This window comes from Argopecten irradians, chromosome 13 (assembly GCF_041381155.1).
Source record: "Argopecten irradians isolate NY chromosome 13, Ai_NY, whole genome shotgun sequence".
Taxonomy (NCBI): Eukaryota; Metazoa; Mollusca; class Bivalvia; order Pectinida; family Pectinidae; genus Argopecten; species Argopecten irradians.
Genome location: NC_091146.1, coordinates 3,796,953 through 3,819,320, shown reverse-complemented (window position 1 = coordinate 3,819,320; position 22,368 = coordinate 3,796,953). Strand labels below are relative to the sequence as shown.

At 34.5% G+C, this 22,368-nt stretch overlaps 1 protein-coding gene across 1 annotated transcript in view; it reads left to right on the top strand.

Annotated features, from left to right (window-relative positions):
* The window catches only part of LOC138306604 (intermembrane lipid transfer protein VPS13A-like), a 200,463-nt gene that overhangs the window by 43,257 nt on the left and 134,838 nt on the right, over positions 1-22,368 (top strand). The window contains 8 exon segments of the mRNA XM_069247042.1: positions 1,137-1,308; positions 2,297-2,359; positions 2,963-3,080; positions 5,507-5,607; positions 6,457-6,524; positions 13,433-13,510; positions 13,951-14,152; positions 14,672-14,730. Coding sequence (XP_069103143.1) covers positions 1,137-1,308; positions 2,297-2,359; positions 2,963-3,080; positions 5,507-5,607; positions 6,457-6,524; positions 13,433-13,510; positions 13,951-14,152; positions 14,672-14,730 — 861 coding nt within the window.

Below are 22,368 nucleotides of genomic sequence, written 5' to 3'. Positions count from 1 at the left end.
TACTATTGTCCCTCTTGTTACTTTAAAAGAACAAATGTCTCTTGTGTTACATAACATCAAATTTCCCTCATGTTACATAGCATCAATTGTCCCTCATGTTATGCAATATCAAAACTATTTCGCAATGTTGAACAAGTAAAATTAGAGGAAAAACATTCATCACATAGGAAAACTTTGATGTCAAAAACTCTTCATAAAAACTCAAATTTGAAGAACATTTCTTCTGTAATATTCACTATTTTTTTTTTAGTGCGAGTGTACTCGTACTATTATTTTCCTTGTCGAGTGTAGAGTCTGTGTACATCCGCTATGCGCATATTACAACTGCGCACGTGATACTGGAAGTCAGTGTCTTATAGTGTTTAATAGATTTCGCCATGATTTAGTGACACCAAACTTTCAAAAACATATATTAAGATAGACTTGTCAGCGATAATCTACTATAAATTAACAACAGTGACATTTCACAGTACTAAACGCATTTGTTTTGTGTAAACTTCAAGCGGCGTATCATACAAACTCTTGCATCGGTCACGATATTCTAAATCAACCGGAAATTAAATGTCACATATTCAAATCATCTTAGGTCCTAGGTGTATGTTGCACTATCGTTTACTAAACCCTTTGACTATAGACTGCATTTGCTGCAGTTCTAATTAATATTTATAAAATTACACAGCTTTGCGTGAGAGAAATAGAATAAAAAACACATTATAAAATATCAGTCTGAGTGTCTGAGCTCTAGATCTAATGTACCCTAGAAAGGCGTTAAAGCATGACACAGGTAAGTCACCACGTGCACAGAGACTGGACAGTGTTCTAGTGGACGACTATTTTGAACAACGAAACAAGTTTATCGTATCAATATCAATATGATAATAAACACACTTTTATGTAACAAAGAATTTCAAAGTAATTTCACATTTAAAGTTCTGATGAAGTAAAGGAAAGTATTTATTACAATGCACCAAGTGCGTAAACCATCTCCTTGCAATAGTCCCAAGGATAATGAGCAAAAGTGCTATGTACACCTGTTGCAGAGGATGATTTCATAGCGGAAATTAAGGTTAGGAAGTATTTAGCAAGCATTTAATGTCTAACAGACATATTTCTACTTTTCGTTGTTTTTTATTTAGGTGGCATTTTGCAATGACTAGTGTCCTTGAGGAGTCTATCCGCCGGCGGCGGCGCATGTGGTCCTGGGACCACATTAGTACTCATCGTAAAACTATGCGGGCGTACCGCGAGGCCTACACAAAGAAGCTTGACAGTAAAAAAGTCCCTGCAGATGTCCTGAAAAAGATAGAGGTTAATATTTGATATTTGTTGGTTTTGTGCAAATGAAGCAGATGTTAATGAAATCAACATATAGAAGATTTAGGGTTGGTAATTATTAATTGATACAGTGATTTTGAGATACTTAAATGTTAAGGTATAAGTTGCTGTCATTTAGTCTCACCTCTCGATGATTGCGATGCTAAAAATAAAAATGTGACATCACAATCCTTGGAAGGTGGGACTAGTTGACGATAAAAATACTTTCCCAGCATCTTTTTGGTATTTCAAAAGTGATGCATTCGTTTTAATGGTTTAGATGTAGTATCTGATCTAGAAGGTTCTTGATCTGAACTTATTGTATGAAATGAATCAAACATTACAGAATATTAAAATGGTGCAGTAATATCTGTCAAATTAGATCTGCTTCAGACATGTGATTCTTGCTCTTTTCAGATGATTTTCTCAGATTGAACAATATTGATGAGAAACAAATAGATGTCACATGTGATCTGAAACATCATAAAATGGTCTTTTTAAAGTGAATAGTCGGGCAAAGAAAACCAGTCTAAATGCGTTCATTGGCCTTCCAAAAGTTCTCACATATTAATGCGATGGTCAAGGTCTGCTTACGTTTCCCAGTTCTGACCATTGAAATAAAGAAAAGGTGAAAACATTGAAAGCGAGGCTGCATGGAATTGTAACCACGGGCATAGTCAGCCGGGAGGAAGTTTTAGGATTCCTATACTTTAAATTAATTTCTACGTGCGCAGACAGATTTTGACGAGAAAGTTTATTTTTCTATTCCATAAGAAATTATTCTGGATACATTCACACCATTTTTACTGACTTTAGCCATCCTTGCCCGACTGTTCACTTTAAACATTTTCCATCATAAGTCGAGATATTCCCTCTCTTTGTTGACGGGATGAATCACTTCCCTGGAATTTTTACTTGATGCACTATATAATACCTTGTTTGGGATTCGCTGTTTTATATTAAAAAAAAATTATGATTGTAGGAATGTGAACGTGTTTTGGATGTTTTTAGTCTGACGTTGATGAGACAACAGGCAGAAGTTGAGGTATGTGATATAACTGTATAAAATTTGAAATAAAAATAAACTTAAGTTAACTTAAGTCTTAAACTTTCTCTATATGCCCCTGCTAGGATTAGAATCTGTAGTCCAAAGTCCTCTACCTCTGGGTCACAAGTTTGAATTCCATTGGGGCAGTTACCAGGTACTGACCAGCGTTTGTCTCTTTTACCAGCAAACCTTGTACCACCTATAAGACCTGGCATGTCCTTGATACTGGGGTTTCGAGATCCCAAAACTACATGGATAAAGTACAATTTACCGTCGATTAGTCCCATCTTCCGGTGATTATGATGTCACGAAACTCACGTCAAATGATGACGTCATAATCACCGGATGTCGACAGTAAATTGTACATTACCCACGTCGTTTTGGGATCTCATTACACAGATAAGTTACCTCGGCTCTTATGTTACCTGATTTTAGTAAATAGTTTGGATAGAATATCCCAATCCTTTATACCCTCATATGAGGTCTGGTATTTTTGTATGCATGAAGAAATAAAGGAATGCAGTGTATATATATATAGCAAATGTGTTTAATATATAAGATACCACATACTCTTGATCTTTACTTAACTCCCTTGTTCAGGCTGCTAAATTGGGTGCGAAAAGAGAGAAAGAAAAGGAGGAGAAAGGCTGGTTTGGAGGACTGTTCGGAGGAAAGAAGAAAAAAGAAAGTCAAGCAAGCAAGGAAGGTGGAGATATTCGTGAGTGTTCAAGTGGACAGCTTTATACAAATCTTAGATCTGTATAAATGTTCTGGTGGGGTTTGACATTGGAGAAAGCTTTTGTCATACCCTTATGGTAGATTTGTCAAAACTTTCATCCAACTACAAAATAAAGTACATTCAAACATTGAAAGCCTAGAAACATATAGAACTAGCTATTTAGAAGTATTTCAGGGTTGTTATAACATATAGAGTGAAAAACTTGATCTGGCCCCGATTTCTCGAAATAAACTTAAGTCAAAACCGACTTACCGTATTTTTGCGCGTATAGTGCGCACCCGCGTATAGTGCGCAGGTACGTTTTTGAGTTTCATTTTGGAAAAAAAAAATATTTACAAAAAAAAATCTCAGTTTTTGTATCTTCGTTCACAACATTTTGCATTGCCTCCAAACACTTTTGAAGAACAAAATCAAATGGTTCTTATTGTTTATCAGTGCTTAAAACAACCTTCTGTTCATTAAAATTAACTGGCGAGAGGAGTTTGACACGATGATTGACACTTTGTTTACACAACGGCAGGCCTAGTTAGCTTGTGAATTGCCGGTGACACTATAATGAGGATATCAACAACGATGTTTCTACAATCAAATAATTAACCATACCTTGTGTAATTCCAAGTGGTATCAATCAAGTCTATTGTGTATCTGTTCGGCATTTAGAATTAATCATTGTCCAAGATATTAGCTGGAAAGCCGACTGAGTAGGCCAATCAAGCACAGGTGGCCGCCATATTTGATTACTGACTGCACGCTTCCGTATTCTCAATTATTTGAATTAGTATTGAAATCAGGATGATATCTTGCAGAACCATTTCAAAAGATAGTAATAAGAGTAAATTTTACAGTCATTCCATCATTTATAGTGGTCAGTGTTAATGTAGGAAGGTTTTAGTTTCGTATTTAATTTGCTGGCTCTGCATGTGTGATTACACTCACTTCTTTAAACATTTGCAAGTTCAAAAGTTTTCACATGCTGGAGAAACTTATTTATAAGGTAATCTGTCTAATGTGACGAATTAATTACACACTTATACATCATTTCAAGCTCCAGGCGATATTCATTTAGCCATTTAGATTTGGAGATACCTTACTGAAGATTCACGATCGTAACATGAATCCGGTCATGAACACACGTGCTCTCAAAACGGACTTTCAAGGAATTAAAGATAAAAAATTTCAAGAGATGTTTTCCTTTTATATTGAATATATGCATTGACCATTGACTTAAAGATCAAAGTATTTAATCATAATTATTTCACGACAACGTGTACAAAATGTTACTGCACAGCTAGGACCTGCCGGTCGGTGCATGATCATAACCCTGGACCTGGCCATGCCTTGTACCTGCGTATAGTGCGCACCCCCAACTTTTCAATTGATAAATTATGAAAAAAAGTGCGCACTATACGCGCAAAAATACGGTAAGTCATAAATTTTCATATAAGTTACATAAGGAGAAAAACTTAAATTTTGACTTAAGTCTGCACTTTTGTTTCGAGAAATTGGGGCAGGGGCAAAGAAATTTCTTCAAATTAAGCACGGTTTTTAGGTCACCTGTGAAGAAGTCTCAAGTGACCTATTCTCAGCACCTTTTGTCCGTCGTCCGTCGTATGTCCGTAAACAATTTACATTTTTGACTTCTTCTCCAAAACTGCTGAAGCAATTTCAATGAAATTTTACACAAACCGCCTAAGGCATAAGGCCAATCAAAATTGTGAATTATATGGTCCCCACCCCCCAGGGGACTTCTTCTCCAGAACTGCTGAAGCAATTTCAATGAAATTTTACACAAACCGTCTAAGGCATAAGGCCAATCAAAATTGTGAATTATATGGTCCCCACCCCCCAGGGGACTGTGGGAGGGGCCAAAAGGTGTAAAATTGACTAGAATTTCAAAATTAGGCATTTAACATATCAATATCAGTCTTCGTTGACCTCCAGGGACCAGAGGGGCAGGGCTAATCGCGGTCAAAATGACTAGAATATTCAAAAAATCTTTATTTTGAATTAACAGATTTGATGGAACCAAATACTCTTCATAGATTAAAAAAGTAAATTTATAAATCACTGACTGATTTCAATGGCCTGATTGGCCAATATATAGTATTTATATGTCTTTGTTTCATTCTGTATCCGAACTCAGGTGACCGCTAAGGCCCATGGGCCTCTTGTTAAGTTAATGAAGTGCACCTTGATGTTGAATTACCTTGGAGAAGGTTATCCAACTATTTCTGGATTATCTACAAAAATGACACTAATACCCAGAATGATATCTTTACATAATTTTCCATACTTTGATTTTGATATTTATGTTTTTCTGTACAATTTAAAAGTATCTACCCATAGTAATCTGTATCTTTGATATCAATATGAGTTGAAATATGATAAAAATGTGTTTTCCTCAGAGGAGAAGTTCCAGGAACTGTACACACCAGAAGAAAAAGCCAAGCTATACAGCGCCATTGGGTACGAGGAAAACGAGGCCGACCCAACTCTACCGAAAGAGGTAAGACAGGATGTCATGGCAGGTTGGAATTATTAAAGTTGTATGGCCTATCACTTTCGCTCTTTTTGTCAAAGTGAAAACTGTTAAAGTGTTATACATATTTTTCTCCGTCTGTTTGAGGTTTAAACTTTTTAATTTTACCACTTTTTATAAAGTTGCAGCACTGGAAGTATTTTTAATTATAAAAGTAAAAAATCTTTTTAACATGTACATGTTAGAAATAGGCTCGAAAGATGCTGAATCAATCCAAACTCTTCTGAACATCGTCACGACAATATTGAAGTAACACGAGAGTTGTGAAACCAAGAGAAAATGTCAATAATATTTCATAAACAAAACGTGTGGTCCACCTCAGCAGACTGGATCTACAAAGAAAATAATGCTCGCACATTACAATATTTGATACACACAATATTTTATGGCAATGTGTAAATTAAATGTTTCAAATACTCAATCTGTGGACATATACCAGCATGATTTGCTCATATTAGCTAGAAGGAAAACGAAAACAAACACATGTGCGCTTACGCTAGTAACCTGGATCACCACGTGCAGGACGTGTGGACGTCAGTCACGTGATACGATTCGGAATTCCGACAAAACCCGAAGGTACTGAACATGGCGGTGATTGAAGGCGCTTTATTCAAAACCAGTAATATATGATCCCTAGATTTCGGCTCTCTTATAGGCCGACATATGCTTTTTTGGAGCTAAGTCATCAAGTTACATGTCCATGTTCAAATATCAAATATATATATAAGGATGAATATAATTCATTATTATTTGTTTGATAATGCTTTTAACCTTGAATAAATCATGAAATTTATATTTTTCTTTTTGAAATTTCAGTTTGTAGCTGTGAAGTTTGTAACCAAACTAACAACGCTGTCCTTTACACTGAAGGATGACTCTAGAAGGTAGAGACACGATCACCTTATTGTCTGCTCATTAAATCAAATACAAGAAATGATTATGAAAATCACCAATATCATCTGATGTTAAAAATGTAACATAAATAAAGGATCTTACATGAGTGACTATGTGATATGGAATATCAAATTATATAATAACAAATTTGATAAATTTCATATCGCTTAGTCACGAGTGTAAGATTCTATTTGTCACATAACTTTTATTAATAAAAATATATTAGATTTCGTCTCTATATAAAACAGTAGAAATCTGGCTCTGACGTGACGTTTTTGTCTACTGAAACAATCATGCGACGTCATGTTTATAAAATGACGTCAAAACTACATGTGACGTCATAAAAGTGTTATTAAACATGTGTCTTACGATATTTATGACATGGCCGTATGACATGGCTGGACGGGCCAGTTATGTAATAACAGCCCTTGTAACACCAGCTGCTGCAATTCAAACATTTTGATTTTGATCAGTTTGTCGTGATCAGTTTGTTGGGATCAGTTTGTCAGTTTGTCGTGATCAGTTTGTTGTGATCAGTTTGTCGTGATCAGTTTGTCGTGATCAGTTTGTTGTGATCAGTTTGTCTTGATCAGTTTGTTGTGATCAGTTTGTCGTGATCAGTTTGTCGTGATCAGTTTGTTGTGATCAGTTTGTTGTGATCAGTTTGTCGTGATCAGTTTGTCGTGATCAGTTTGTTGTGATCAGTTTGTCTTGATCAGTTTGTTGTGATCAGTTTGTCTTGATCAGTTTGTTGTGATCAGTTTGTCGTGATCAGTTTGTTGTGATCAGTTTGTTGTGATCAGTTTGTCGTGATCAGTTTGTCGTGATCAGTTTGTATCAGTTTGTCGTGATCAGTTTGTTGTGATCAGTTTGTTGTGATCAGTTTGTCGTGATCAGTTTGTCGTGATCAGTTTGTATCAGTTTGTTGTGATCAGTTTGTCGTGATCAGTTTGTCGTGATCAGTTTGTTGTGATCAGTTTGTCGTGATCAGTTTGTTGTGATCAGTTTGTCTTGATCAGTTTGTTGTGATCAGTTTGTCTTGATCAGTTTGTTGTGATCAGTTTGTCTTGATCAGTTTGTTGTGATCAGTTTGTCGTGATCAGTTTGTTGTGATCAGTTTGTCGTGATCAGTTTGTCTTGATCAGTTTGTTGTGATCAGTTTGTCTTGATCAGTTTGTTGTGATCAGTTTGTTGTGATCAGTTTATCGTGATCAGTTTGTTGTGATCAGTTTGTCTTGATCAGTTTGTTGTGATCAGTTTGTTGTGATCAGTTTGTCTTGATCAGTTTGTCTTGATCAGTTTGTTGTGATCAGTTTGTTGTGATCAGTTTGTCTTGATCAGTTTGTTGTGATCAGTTTGTTGTGATCAGTTTGTCGTGATCAGTTTGTTGTGATCAGTTTGTTGTGATCAGTTTGTTGTGATCAGTTTGTCTTGATCAGTTTGTTGTGTTGTGATCAGTTTGTCGTGATCAGTTTGTCGTGATCAGTTTGTCGTGATCAGTTTGTCGTGATCAGTTTGTCGTGATCAGTTTGTTGTGATCAGTTTGTTGTGATCAGTTTGTCTTGATCAGTTTGTCGTGATCAGTTTGTTGTGATCAGTTTGTCGTGATCAGTTTGTTGTGATCAGTTTGTCGTGATCAGTTTGTCGTGATCAGTTTGTTGTGATCAGTTTGTCGTGATCAGTTTGTTGTGATCAGTTTGTCTTGATCAGTTTGTTGTGATCAGTTTGTCTTGATCAGTTTGTTGTGATCAGTTTGTCTTGATCAGTTTGTTGTGATCAGTTTGTTGTGATCAGTTTGTCGTGATCAGTTTGTCGTGATCAGTTTGTCTTGATCAGTTTGTTGTGATCAGTTTGTCTTGATCAGTTTGTTGTGATCAGTTTGTTGTGATCAGTTTGTCGTGATCAGTTTGTTGTGATCAGTTTGTCTTGATCAGTTTGTTGTGATCAGTTTGTTGTGATCAGTTTGTCTTGATCAGTTTGTTGTGATCAGTTTGTTGTGATCAGTTTGTTGTGATCAGTTTGTTGTGATCAGTTTGTCGTGATCAGTTTGTCGTGATCAGTTTGTTGTGATCAGTTTGTCGTGATCAGTTTGTCGTGATCAGTTTGTCTTGATCAGTTTGTCTTGATCAGTTTGTCGTGATCAGTTTGTCGTGATCAGTTTGTCTTGATCAGTTTGTTGTGATCAGTTTGTTGTGATCAGTTTGTTGTGATCAGTTTGTTGTGATCAGTTTGTCGTGATCAGTTTGTCGTGATCAGTTTGTCTTGATCAGTTTGTTGTGATCAGTTTGTTGTGATCAGTTTGTCGTGATCAGTTTGTCGTGATCAGTTTGTTGTTTGTCGTGATCAGTTTGTCGTGATCAGTTTGTTGTGATCAGTTTGTTGTGATTAGTTTGTCTTGATCAGTTTGTTGTGATCAGTTTGTTGTGATCAGTTTGTTGTGATCAGTTTGTTGTGATCAGTTTGTTGTGATCAGTTTGTTGTGATCAGTTTGTTGTGATCAGTTTGTCGTGATCAGTTTGTCGTGATCAGTTTGTCTTGATCAGTATGTCGTGATCAGTTTGTTGTGATCAGTTTGTCGTGATCAGTTTGTCGTGATCAGTTTGTCTTGATCAGTTTGTTGGTTGTGATCAGTTTGTCGTGTCAGTTTGTCGTGATCAGTTTGTTGTGATCAGTTTGTCTGATCAGTTTGTTGTGATCAGTTTGTTGTGATCAGTTTGTGTGATCAGTTTGTTGTGATCAGTTTGTCTTGATCAGTTTGTGTGATCAGTTTGTTGTGATCAGTTTGTCTTGATCAGTTTGTTGTGATCAGTTTGTCTGATCAGTTTGTTGTGATCAGTTTGTGTGATCAGTTTGTCTTGATCAGTTTGTTGTGATCAGTTTGTCGTGATCAGTTTGTGTGATCAGTTTGTTGTGATCAGTTTGTTGTGATCAGTTTGTCTTGATCAGTTTGTCGTTGTGTTTGATCAGTTTGTGTGATCAGTTTGTCGTGATCAGTTTGTCGTGATCAGTTTGTTGTGATCAGTTTGTCTGATCAGTTTGTTGTGATCAGTTTGTCGTGATCAGTTTGTTGTGATCAGTTTGTCTTGATCAGTTTGTCGTGATCAGTTTGTTGTGATCAGTTTGTCTTGATCAGTTTGTTGTGATCAGTTTGTCTCGATCAGTTTGTTGTGATCAGTTTGTTGTGATCAGTTTGTCGTGATCAGTTTGTCGTGATCAGTTTGTTGTGATCAGTTTGTTGTGATCAGTTTGTCGTGATCAGTTTGTTGTGATCAGTTTGTCTTGATCAGTTTGTCGTGATCAGTTTGTTGTGATCAGTTTGTTGTGATCAGTTTGTCTTGATCAGTTTGTTGTGATCAGTTTGTTGTGATCAGTTTGTTGTGATCAGTTTGTCAGTTTGTTGTGATCAGTTTTTCGTGATCAGTTTGTTGTGATCAGTTTGTCAGTTTGTTGTGATCAGTTTGTCGTGATCAGTTTGTCGTGATCAGTTTGTTGTGATCAGTTTGTCTTGATCAGTTTGTTGTGATCAGTTTGTTGTGATCAGTTTGTCTTGATCAGTTTGTCGTGATCAGTTTGTTGTGATCAGTTTGTCGTGATCAGTTTGTTGTGATCAGTTTGTCAGTTTGTCGTGATCAGTTTGTTGTGATCAGTTTGTTGTGATCAGTTTGTCAGTTTGTTGTGATCAGTTTGTCGTGATCAGTTTGTCGTGATCAGTTTGTCGTGATCAGTTTGTCGTGATCAGTTTGTTGTGATCAGTTTGTCGTGATCAGTTTGTCAGTTTGTCGTGATCAGTTTGTTGTGATCAGTTTGTCGTGATCAGTTTGTATCAGTTTGTCGTGATCAGTTTGTTGTGATCAGTTTGTTGTGATCAGTTTGTGATCAGTTTGTCGTGATCAGTTTGTTGTGATCAGTTTGTTGTGATCAGTTTGTTGTGATCAGTTTGTCGTGATCAGTTTGTTGTGATCAGTTTGTTGTGATCAGTTTGTATCAGTTTGTCTTGATCAGTTTGTTGTGATCAGTTTGTATCAGTTTGTCGTGATCAGTTTGTATCAGTTTGTCTTGATCAGTTTGTTGTGATCAGTTTATTGTGATCAGTTTGTCGTGATCAGTTTGTTGTGATCAGTTTGTCGTGACCAGTTTGTCGTGATCAGTTTGTATCAGTTTGTTGTGATCAGTTTGTTGTGATCAGTTTGTCGTGATCAGTTTGTATCAGTTTGTCGTGATCAGTTTGTCGTGATCAGTTTGTCGTGATCAGTTTGTCTTGATCAGTTTGTCGTGATCAGTTTGTTGTGATCAGTTTGTCGTGATCAGTTTGTTGTGATCAGTTTGTCGTGATCAGTTTGTATCAGTTTGTCGTGATCAGTTTGTTGTGATCAGTTTGTTGTGATCAGTTTGTCTTGATCAGTTTGTCGTGATCAGTTTGTCTTGATCAGTTTGTCGTGATCAGTTTGTTGTGATCAGTTTGTTGTGATCAGTTTGTTGTGATCAGTTTGTCGTGATCAGTTTGTCGTGATCAGTTTGTTTGATCAGTTTGTCTTGATCAGTTTGTCGTGATCAGTTTGTCTTGATCAGTTTGTTGTGATCAGTTTGTTGTGATCAGTTTGTCGTGATCAGTTTGTTGTGATCAGTTTGTTGTGATCAGTTTGTCGTGATCAGTTTGTTGTGATCAGTTTGTCGTGATCAGTTTGTCGTGATCAGTTTGTCTTGATCAGTTTGTCGTGATCAGTTTGTTGTGATCAGTTTGTCGTGATCAGTTTGTCGTGATCAGTTTGTATCAGTTTGTCGTGATCAGTTTGTTGTGATCAGTTTGTCGTGATCAGTTTGTTGTGATCAGTTTGTCGTGATCAGTTTGTTGTGATCAGTTTGTCTTGATCAGTTTGTCGTGATCAGTTTGTCTTGATCAGTTTGTCGTGATCAGTTTGACTTGATCAGTTTGTTGTGATCAGTTTGTTGTGATCAGTTTGTTGTGATCAGTTTGTCGTGATCAGTTTGTCGTGATCAGTTTGTTGCGATCAGGTTGTCGTGATCAGTTTGTCGTGATCAGTTTGTATCAGTTTGTCGTGATCAGTTTGTTGTGATCAGTTTGTCGTGATCAGTTTGTCGTGATCAGTTTGTTGTGATCAGTTTGTCTTGATCAGTTTGTTGTGATCAGTTTGTCTTGATCAGTTTGTTGTGATCAGTTTGTCGTGATCAGTTTGTTGTGATCAGTTTGTCTTGATCAGTTTGTCGTGATCAGTTTGTTGTGATCAGTTTGTTGTGATCAGTTTGTCTTGATCAGTTTGTTGTGATCAGTTTGTCGTGATCAGTTTGTCTTGATCAGTTTGTCGTGATCAGTTTGTATCAGTTTGTTGTGATCAGTTTGTCGTGATCAGTTTGTTGTGATCAGTTTGTCGTGATCAGTTTGTTGTGATCAGTTTGTTGTGATCAGTTTGTCGTGATCAGTTTGTTGTGATCAGTTTGTTGTGATCAGTTTGTTGTGATCATTTTGTTGTGATCAGTTTGTCGTGATCAGTTTGTTGTGATCAGTTTGTCGTGATCAGTTTGTTGTGATCAGTTTGTCTTGATCAGTTTGTTGTGATCAGTTTGTCGTGATCAGTTTGTCGTGATCAGTTTGTCAAATTATTTTACTGAAAAAATATATCTACAAAAACAGATAAGTTAACTGTCAATCTTGATTGCCTTGAGAACTTAAACATACACACTTTTGTTTTTTATCCCCCGCCCAACGAAGTTGGCGGGGGATATACAAATCGGTCCGTCCGTCCGTCCGTCCGTCCGTCCGTACGAATGGTTTCCGGAGCATAACTCTAAAACCAGTAGAGATATTTCCACGAAACTTCATACACACATTGGTCTTATGGTCTAGTTGTGCCTTTTGCTATTTTTAGGTTTTCATTTTTTGCATTTTTTCCGTAACCATGGAAACATTGCTGAAAATATCATATTTTTGTACCAGGTTCGTTTCCGCAGCATAACTGGAAAACCGGTTGAGATATATACATGGAACTCCATAGGCACATTAGTCTTATGGTCTAGTAGTGCCTTTTGCTATTTTAAGGTTTTCACTTTTTGTACTTTTTTCTGTAACTATGGAAACATTGCTGAAAATGGCAGATTTTTGTGTAAGAATCATTTCCGGAGCACAACTCTAAAACCAGCAGAGATATTTCCATGAAACTTCATAGACACATTGTTCTTATGGTCTAGTAGTGCCTTTTGCTATTTGTAGGTTTTCACTTTTTGTGCTTTTTTCTGTAACCATAGAAACATTGCTGAAAATATCATATTTTTGTAGCAGGTTCATTTCCGCAGCATAACTGGAAAACCGGTTGAGATATATACACGGAACTCCATAGGCACATTAGTCTTATGGTCTAGTAGTGCCTTTTACTATTTTAAGGTTTTCACTTTTTGTACTTTTTTCTGTAACCATGGAAACATTGCTGAAAATGGCAGATTTTTGTGTAAGAATCGTTTCCGGAGCACAAATCTAAAACCAGCAGAGATATTTCCATGAAACTTCATAGACACATTGTTCTTATGGTCTAGTAGTGCCTTTTGCTATTTGTAGGTTTTCACTTTTTGTGCTTTTTTCTGTAACCATAGAAACATTGCTGAAAATATCATATTTTTGTAGCAGGTTCATTTCCGGAGCATAACTCTAAAACCAGCAGAGATATTTCCACTTCATAGACACATTCATTTTATGGTCTAGTAGTACCTTTTGCTATTTTTAGGTTTTCATTTTTTGCACTTTTTCCTGGTTTTTTTCATACACATAAGTCTCCACAATCACACTTACTTCAGCTTTGATATCTCCATTGGCGGGGGATCTGAATGACTATGTCCTTGTTGTTTGTTTGTTTGTGTGTTTTTTTTACCGTTTTTTTTTCTGTTTCAGGGATCCTCAACTCCTTAGAGTGCAGTTGAAAGATGTGTTTTCATCGTTTGGACAAAGGCCGGCAGCCTCAGCTATACAGTAAGACAAAAAACTACATGTTTGAAATTTATTGTAAATTATCTTAAATCTGTGTGCATTTGATAATTTTTGCATAATTTGTGGGTAATTACATACTATAGTGTGAAAATAATTGGCTACAATAATAGCTTCAGTAACAGGTGTAGTAGGACATTTAATCCCTGAAGATAAGGTAAGGCTTAATCATGGCAGATGTCATCAATTAATTGCTTGTATTGGGTATCTTTACACTTTAATAGACATGAAGGTTTTCATATATTTCGAAAATAGATCTGTAATATAAAAAGATGGTGGCTTGATTGTACAGTACATTATTTTTCTAGTCAGTGTCAAACAATTCATTTCTATAAATAGAATTAAAACCTACTATGAAATGATTGTGGTAAAGTTAAATAAACTTTAAATTTTAAGCTACATGACCATGCATCTTCTACTTCCAGACTGGAGGCCAAAATTGACCGGTTCACTGTCAGCGGTGTCCAGCAGAATGGTCAAATACCTAAAATGGTGCTATCTCAGACCGAGGAGGCTGACCATGTCTACTCTCTCCTGGACGTCCAGGTGGAAACTAACCCACTAGACGGAGCCTGTGACACACGAGTCCGGGTCAATGCTCGACCTCTACAAATTGTGTATGATGCTGTAAGTCGACTCAGTTTAGGGGGGAGGGGGGGGAGGTGTGAATTGTCTGCCTTTTAGCTCTTAAATGTAAAATTGACCCCCTCATTTCATAGGGAGAGGAGGGGCATACTGTTATACAAATCCATCCTGTGCTGGTTTAATATGCTGTTAGTAAAGTTGCATTAATTAGAGTCCTGTCGGTAAAACCAGAGAGGACCATAGTGTTCGTCTGTCTGTCCGAGAAGATATCAACAGAATTTGTTCAAACTTCATACAATGATAGCATAACTAAGCAATAATAATAAATTGCCAAAGGTTAGAAAATGTAATTGATGGCAGGGGACGTGTGTTGCTTGCAACACTTACTGTAAGCTTGTTTTTAAGGGGTTAAATTTTACAATATTTGCGATCAAATTGATTTTGCGAAATTAAAAAAACCTGCAAATAACATGGGAAAATTGATAATAAAGAAGATAATCTGTATATCCTATATTCATTAGAAACTGACAAATACAATGATTTGAAATGTTTTGAATCTAGGTCACTGTGAACCAGTTAGCAGAATTTTTCAAACCCCCGGAGGAGATTCGATTACAACAGTAAGTACCGCCAGTTATAACTCAACTGTTTCTTTATGTGACTCATGATAGAAAGAAATCTAAAAAAAAATGAGAAACTTTCAAAATATTGACAATTTGTGCAACATTTGCCTTATTAACACAATATTATTCTAACAGTTCAGAGCGATGAAATCAATATCAAATTGAATTTATTTATTAAGTTAAACTTTGATTCAGGAAGTGTGAATTTTGATTGAAAGGGAACCCAAGCCCATAAGAAAAAATAATTTTAAGTTGAGACAAATTCCGAAAAAGTTCTCTTTCCTTTAAGAAAATATATATTAATTGAAAGAATTTACCAGATTAATTTTGTTTAGAATCTGTGATATAGTATTGATTCAGAAGATTTGTATAAAATGGACACACTGGGCAAGGTCGTTTATTTGTTTCATTTGAGGATAAAATCATGAAAATTTGTTGTTGAAATTATTAAGAGTATGTCGTTTGACTTCTATAAGCATTGAAATTGATTGAATTTTTGGTTTAAGAGATATAGAATATTCTTGGTTTCTTCATGAATAAACAGCTTTATGTCACTGAGTGGATCGGAAATGTGTACAAAAACCTGTGAAATATGTAATGAAAAGATATCTTTTTTAGTTGAAATAATGTAACCTGGGTATACTTCCTACAATGACTTGAATTGATTTTGAAAATATTTTGAATTGGGGAAACTATAAAATGTTTATCAATGTTTATTTGCCAGGATAAACCTACAGTAAGTATAGTGGTGAATTTGCTAGATTGAAGATTTACGACGATAATATTGTGTGGGGGCAAATAGTCGATATTCACAACCATCAAGTTCATTAAGGAAATTATTCAGCTATTAATACAACTTTCATTTTTTTTCAGAAATTCTGTCAAAAAATTATTATTGGAAATCATTGCTGAAAAATGTTCATAAATTGGAAGATCATATTCATTAATAATTGTTAATTAAAAATGCATGATACCCATCTGAGTAACTGGATTGCAAATCAGAAATATACACCCTTCTCTATATGAAAACAGATATCAGAGTTGTTTGGAATTTAAACATAATTTTTGGTTTAGTTATGTCATTTACATTATTCTAAGTAAAGAAAGAAAAGCAGAAAAAATAAACTCTAAAAAAAGAAAACATCCAATGGAAAAAATAAAGAAAAATAGAAATACACAAAAAGTAGATGTTATTTTAAAGTCCTTGTCATGGATTTTAATTAAAAAGGTATCAACTCCATATTATGTAATATAACATTCACAGATACATATGGCTATGTTGATCATCCTAATGAACGCCTAAGACAGATTTTATAACATTCACAGATACATATGGCTATGTTGATCATCCTAATGAACGCCTAAGACAGATTTTATAACATTCACAGATACATATGGCTATGTTGATCATCCTAATGAACGCCTAAGACAGATTTTATAACATTCACAGATACATATGGCTATGTTGATCATCCTAATGAACGCCTAAGACAGATTTTATAACATTCACAGATACATATGGCTATGTTGATCATCCTAATGAAAGCCTAAGACAGATTTTATAACATTCACAGATACATATGGCTATGTTGATCATCCTAATGAAAGCCTAAGACAGATTTTATAACATTCACAGATACATATGGCTATGTTGATCATCCTAATGAAAGCCTAAGACAGATTTTATAACAATCACAGATACATATGGCTATGTTGATCATCCTAATGAAAGCCTAAGACAGATTTTATAACAATCACAGATACATATGGCTATGTTGATCATCATAATGAAAGCCTAAGACAGATTTTATAACATTCACAGATACATATGTCTATGTTGATCATCCTAATGAAAGCCTAAGACAGATTTTATAACATTCACAGATACATATGGCTATGTTGATCATCCTAATGAAAGCCTAAGACAGATTTTATAACATTCACAGATACATATGGCTATGTTGATCATCCTAATGAACGCCTAAGACAGATTTTATAACATTCACAGATACATATGGCTATGTTGATCATCCTAATGAAAGCCTAAGACAGATTTTATAACATTCACAGATACATATGGCTATGTTGATCATTCTAATGAACGCCTAAGACAGATTTTATAACATTCACAGATACATATGGCTATGTTGATCATCCTAATGAAAGCCTAAGACAGATTTTATAACATTCACAGATACATATGGCTATGTTGATCATTCTAATGAACGCCTAAGACAGATTTTATAACATTCACAGATACATATGGCTATGTTGATCATTCTAATGAACGCCTAAGACAGATTTTATAACATTCACAGATACATATGGCTATGTTGATCATTCTAATGAAAGCCTAAGACAGATTTTATAACATTCACAGATACATATGGCTATGTTGATCATTCTAATGAAAGCCTAAGACAGATTTTATAACATTCACAGTTACATATAGCTATGTTGATCATCCTAATGAAAGCCTAAGACAGATTTTATAACATTCACAGATACATATGGCTATGTTGATCATTCCTAATGAACGCCTAAGACAGATTTTATAACATTCACAGATACATATGGCTATGTTGATCATCCTAATGAAAGCCTAAGACAGATTTTATAACATTCACAGTTACATATGGCTATGTTGATCATCCTAATGAAAGCCTAAGACAGATTTTATAACATTCACAGATACATATGGCTATGTTGATCATCCTAATGAAAGCCTAAGACAGATTTTATAACATTCACAGTTACAGATAGCTATGTTGATCATCCTAATGAAAGCCTAAGACAGATTTTATAACATTCACAGATACATATGGCTATGTTGATCATTCTAATGAACGCCTAAGACAGATTTTATAACATTCACAGATACATATGGCTATGTTGATCATCCTAATGAAAGCCTAAGACAGATTTTATAACATTCACAGATACATATGGCTATGTTGATCATCCTAATGAACGCCTAAGACAGATTTTATAACATTCACAGATACATATGGCTATGTTGATCATCCTAATGAAAGCCTAAGACAGATTTTATAACATTCACAGATACATATGGCTATGTTGATCATCCTAATGAACGCCTAAGACAGATTTTATAACATTCACAGTTACATATGGCTATGTTGATCATCCTAATGAACGCCTAAGACAGATTTTATAACATTCACAGATACATATGTCTATGTTGATCATCCTAATGAACGCCTAAGACAGATTTTATAACATTCACAGATACATATGGCTATGTTGATCATCCTAATGAAAGCCTAAGACAGATTTTATAACATTCACAGATACATATGGCTATGTTGATCATCCTAATGAACGCCTAAGACAGATTTTATAACATTCACAGATACATATGGCTATGTTGATCATCCTAATGAACGCCTAAGACAGATTTTATAACATTCACAGATACATATGGCTATGTTGATCATCCTAATGAACGCCTAAGACAGATTTTATAACATTCACAGATACATAGCTAGTAACTATGGCATTATCATCCTAATGAAAGCCTAAGACAGATTTTATAACATTCACAGATACATATGGCTATGTTGATCATCCTAATGAAAGCCTAAGACAGATTTTATAACATTCACAGATACATATGGCTATGTTGATCATCCTAATGAAAGCCTAAGACAGATTTTATAACATTCACAGATACATATGGCTATGTTGATCATCCTAATGAAAGCCTAAGACAGATTTTATAACATTCACAGATACATATGGCTATGTTGATCATCCTAATGAAAGCCTAAGACAGATTTTATAACATTCACAGATACATATGGCTATGTTGATCATCCTAATGAAAGCCTAAGACAGATTTTATAACATTCACAGATACATATGGCTATGTTGATCATCCTAATGAAAGCCTAAGACAGATTTTATAACATTCACAGATACATATGGCTATGTTGATCATCCTAATGAAAGCCTAAGACAGATTTTATAACATTCACAGATACATATGGCTATGTTGATCATCCTAATGAAAGCCTAAGACAGATTTTATAACATTCACAGATACATATGGCTATGTTGATCATTCTAATGAAAGCCTAAGACAGATTTTATAACATTCACAGATACATATGGCTATGTTGATCATCCTAATGAAAGCCTAAGACAGATTTTATAACATTCACAGATACATATGGCTATGTTGATCATCCTAATGAAAGCCTAAGACAGATTTTATAACATTCACAGATACATATGGCTATGTTGATCATCCTAATGAAAGCCTAAGACAGATTTTATAACATTCACAGTTACAGATAGCTATGTTGATCATCCTAATGAACGCCTAAGACAGATTTTATAACATTCACAGATACATATGGCTATGTTGATCATCCTAATGAACGCCTAAGACAGATTTTATAACATTCACAGTTACAGATAGCTATGTTGATCATCCTAATGAAAGCCTAAGACAGATTTTATAACATTCACAGATACATATGGCTATGTTGATCATCCTAATGAAGCCTAAGACAGATTTTATAACATTCACAGATACATATGGCTATGTTGATCATCCTAATGAACGCCTAAGACAGATTTTATAACATTCACAGATACATATGGCTATGTTGATCATTCTAATGAACGCCTAAGACAGATTTTATAACATTCACAGATACATATGGCTATGTTGATCATTCTAATGAACGCCTAAGACAGATTTTATAACATTCACAGATACATATGGCTATGTTGATCATCCTAATGAAAGCCTAAGACAGATTTTATAACATTCACAGATACATATGGCTATGTTGATCATCCTAATGAACGCCTAAGACAGATTTTATAACATTCACAGTTACAGATAGCTATGTTGATCATCCTAATGAAAGCCTAAGACAGATTTTATAACATTCACAGATACATATGGCTATGTTGATCATCCTAATGAACGCCTAAGACAGATTTTATAACATTCACAGATACATATGGCTATGTTGATCATCCTAATGAAAGCCTAAGACAGATTTTATAACATTCACAGATACATATGGCTATGTTGATCATTCTAATGAAAGCCTAAGACAGATTTTATAACATTCACAGATACATATGGCTATGTTGATCATCCTAATGAAAGCCTAAGACAGATTTTATAACATTCACAGATACATATGGCTATGTTGATCATCCTAATGAAAGCCTAAGACAGATTTTATAACATTCACAGATACATATGGCTATGTTGATCATCCTAATGAAAGCCTAAGACAGATTTTATAACATTCACAGTTACATATGGCTATGTTGATCATCCTAATGAACGCCTAAGACAGATTTTATAACATTCACAGTTACAGATAGCTATGTTGATCATCCTAATGAACGCCTAAGACAGATTTTATAACATTCACAGATACATATGTCTATGTTGATCATCCTAATGAAAGCCTAAGACAGATTTTATAACATTCACAGATACAATGGCTATGTTGATCATCCTAATGAAGCCTAAGACAGATTTTATAACATTCACAGATACATATAGTAATACTATGTTTGATCATCCTAATGAAAGCCTAAGACAGATTTTATAACATTCACAGATACATATGGCTATGTTGATCATCTAATGAAGCCTAAGACAGATTTTATAACATTCACAGATACATATGCTATGTTGATCATCTAATGAAGCCTAAGACAGACATTTTATAACATTCACAGTTACAGATAGCTATGTTGATCATCCTAATGAAAGCCTAAGACAGATTTTATAACATTCACAGATACATATGGCTATGTTGATCATCCTAATGAACGCCTAAGACAGATTTTATAACATTCACAGATACATATGGCTATGTTGATCATCCTAATGAACGCCTAAGACAGATTTTATAACATTCACAGATACATATGGCTATGTTGATCATCCTAATGAACGCCTAAGACAGATTTTATAACATTCACAGTTACAGATAGCTATGTTGATCATCCTAATGAAAGCCTAAGACAGATTTTATAACATTCACAGATACATATGGCTATGTTGATCATCCTAATGAAAGCCTAAGACAGATTTTATAACATTCACAGATACATATGGCTATGTTGATCATCCTAATGAAAGCCTAAGACAGATTTTATAACATTCACAGTTACAGATAGCTATGTTGATCATCCTAATGAAAGCCTAAGACAGATTTTATAACATTCACAGTTACAGATAGCTATGTTGATCATCCTAATGAACGCCTAAGACAGATTTTATAACATTCACAGTTACAGATAGCTATGTTGATCATCCTAATGAACGCCTAAGACAGATTTTATAACATTCACAGTTACAGATAGCTATGTTGATCATCCTAATGAAAGCCTAAGACAGATTTTATAACATTCACAGTTACAGATAGCTATGTTGATCATCCTAATGAACGCCTAAGACAGATTTTATAACATTCACAGTTACAGATAGCTATGTTGATCATCCTAATGAAAGCCTAAGACAGATTTTATAACATTCACAGATACATATGGCTATGTTGATCATCCTAATGAAAGCCTAAGACAGATTTTATAACATTCACAGATACATATGGCTATGTTGATCATCCTAATGAACGCCTAAGACAGATTTTATAACATTCACTTGTCTGTATGAGCTGTCTTAATGTAACATTAACAATTTAAATAATTTGATGTTTTGCTGTGTGTAACATATTAGTGTTTCAGCAATTTTTAAAATCGTACAATTAAATCTAGATTCACAATATGTTTGAAAATATTTGATGAAGCGTTCAATACATTCTAATTTTAATTTTTGATTAAAAGCAGGCAACGCCTGCCTTTATCAGATCAAAAGGAAATTAAATCAATAATTAAATAACTTCTAAAATTATTTCTTAGAATACCTGATATTAATAGAATTTAAATATTTATTTTCTTAATCTATACAAGAAACAGTCATTATTAGGATCAAGTTTGTGTGTATAGTGTGTAGATTTTACAGTTAGAAAGTGATGTGATTTTCATTATTTTACAACAGAATTTTCTAGATTTTTCTCAATTTTACAGACAAAATGTCATTTTAATACTCCATTCTCATATTGGTGTTTACTTATTTGTTACGACAGTATTGTTTTGTTTCAAATTATTTAAAAAAAAATCTTTAATTTGAAGATAATTTGGTTGAAATACATCCATCGTGTTTTACACCAAAAATAATTCAAGTTGATATCTGGTAAGAATTTATTAGTGATTCTTCTTAGACATTGAATTTTAGAAAATTTTAAATGACTGACTAGAACCTAGCTATCCCTTAGACATTGTCTGTTATTTTCCCCTTTCTGTGAGAACAATTTACTTTACAGTTGTTGTTTGTGAATTTTTCTTTTTCCATTCAGAATCATTGTTTAGTAACCCAAGGGATTTAAATGCATCATTGTGAATGCGTCAATTCTTTTTTTCTATTTATTTTAAATATCAAATCACACTACCCGTTCATAGATAATGTTTGTATTTTTTGTTCTATGTTATTGAAGGTGTTTTTAATTATCCCCTTTTATGTCCTTTTGAAAATATTTTTTGATTATTTTAAATATTTTTTTTTTCATGTAATGT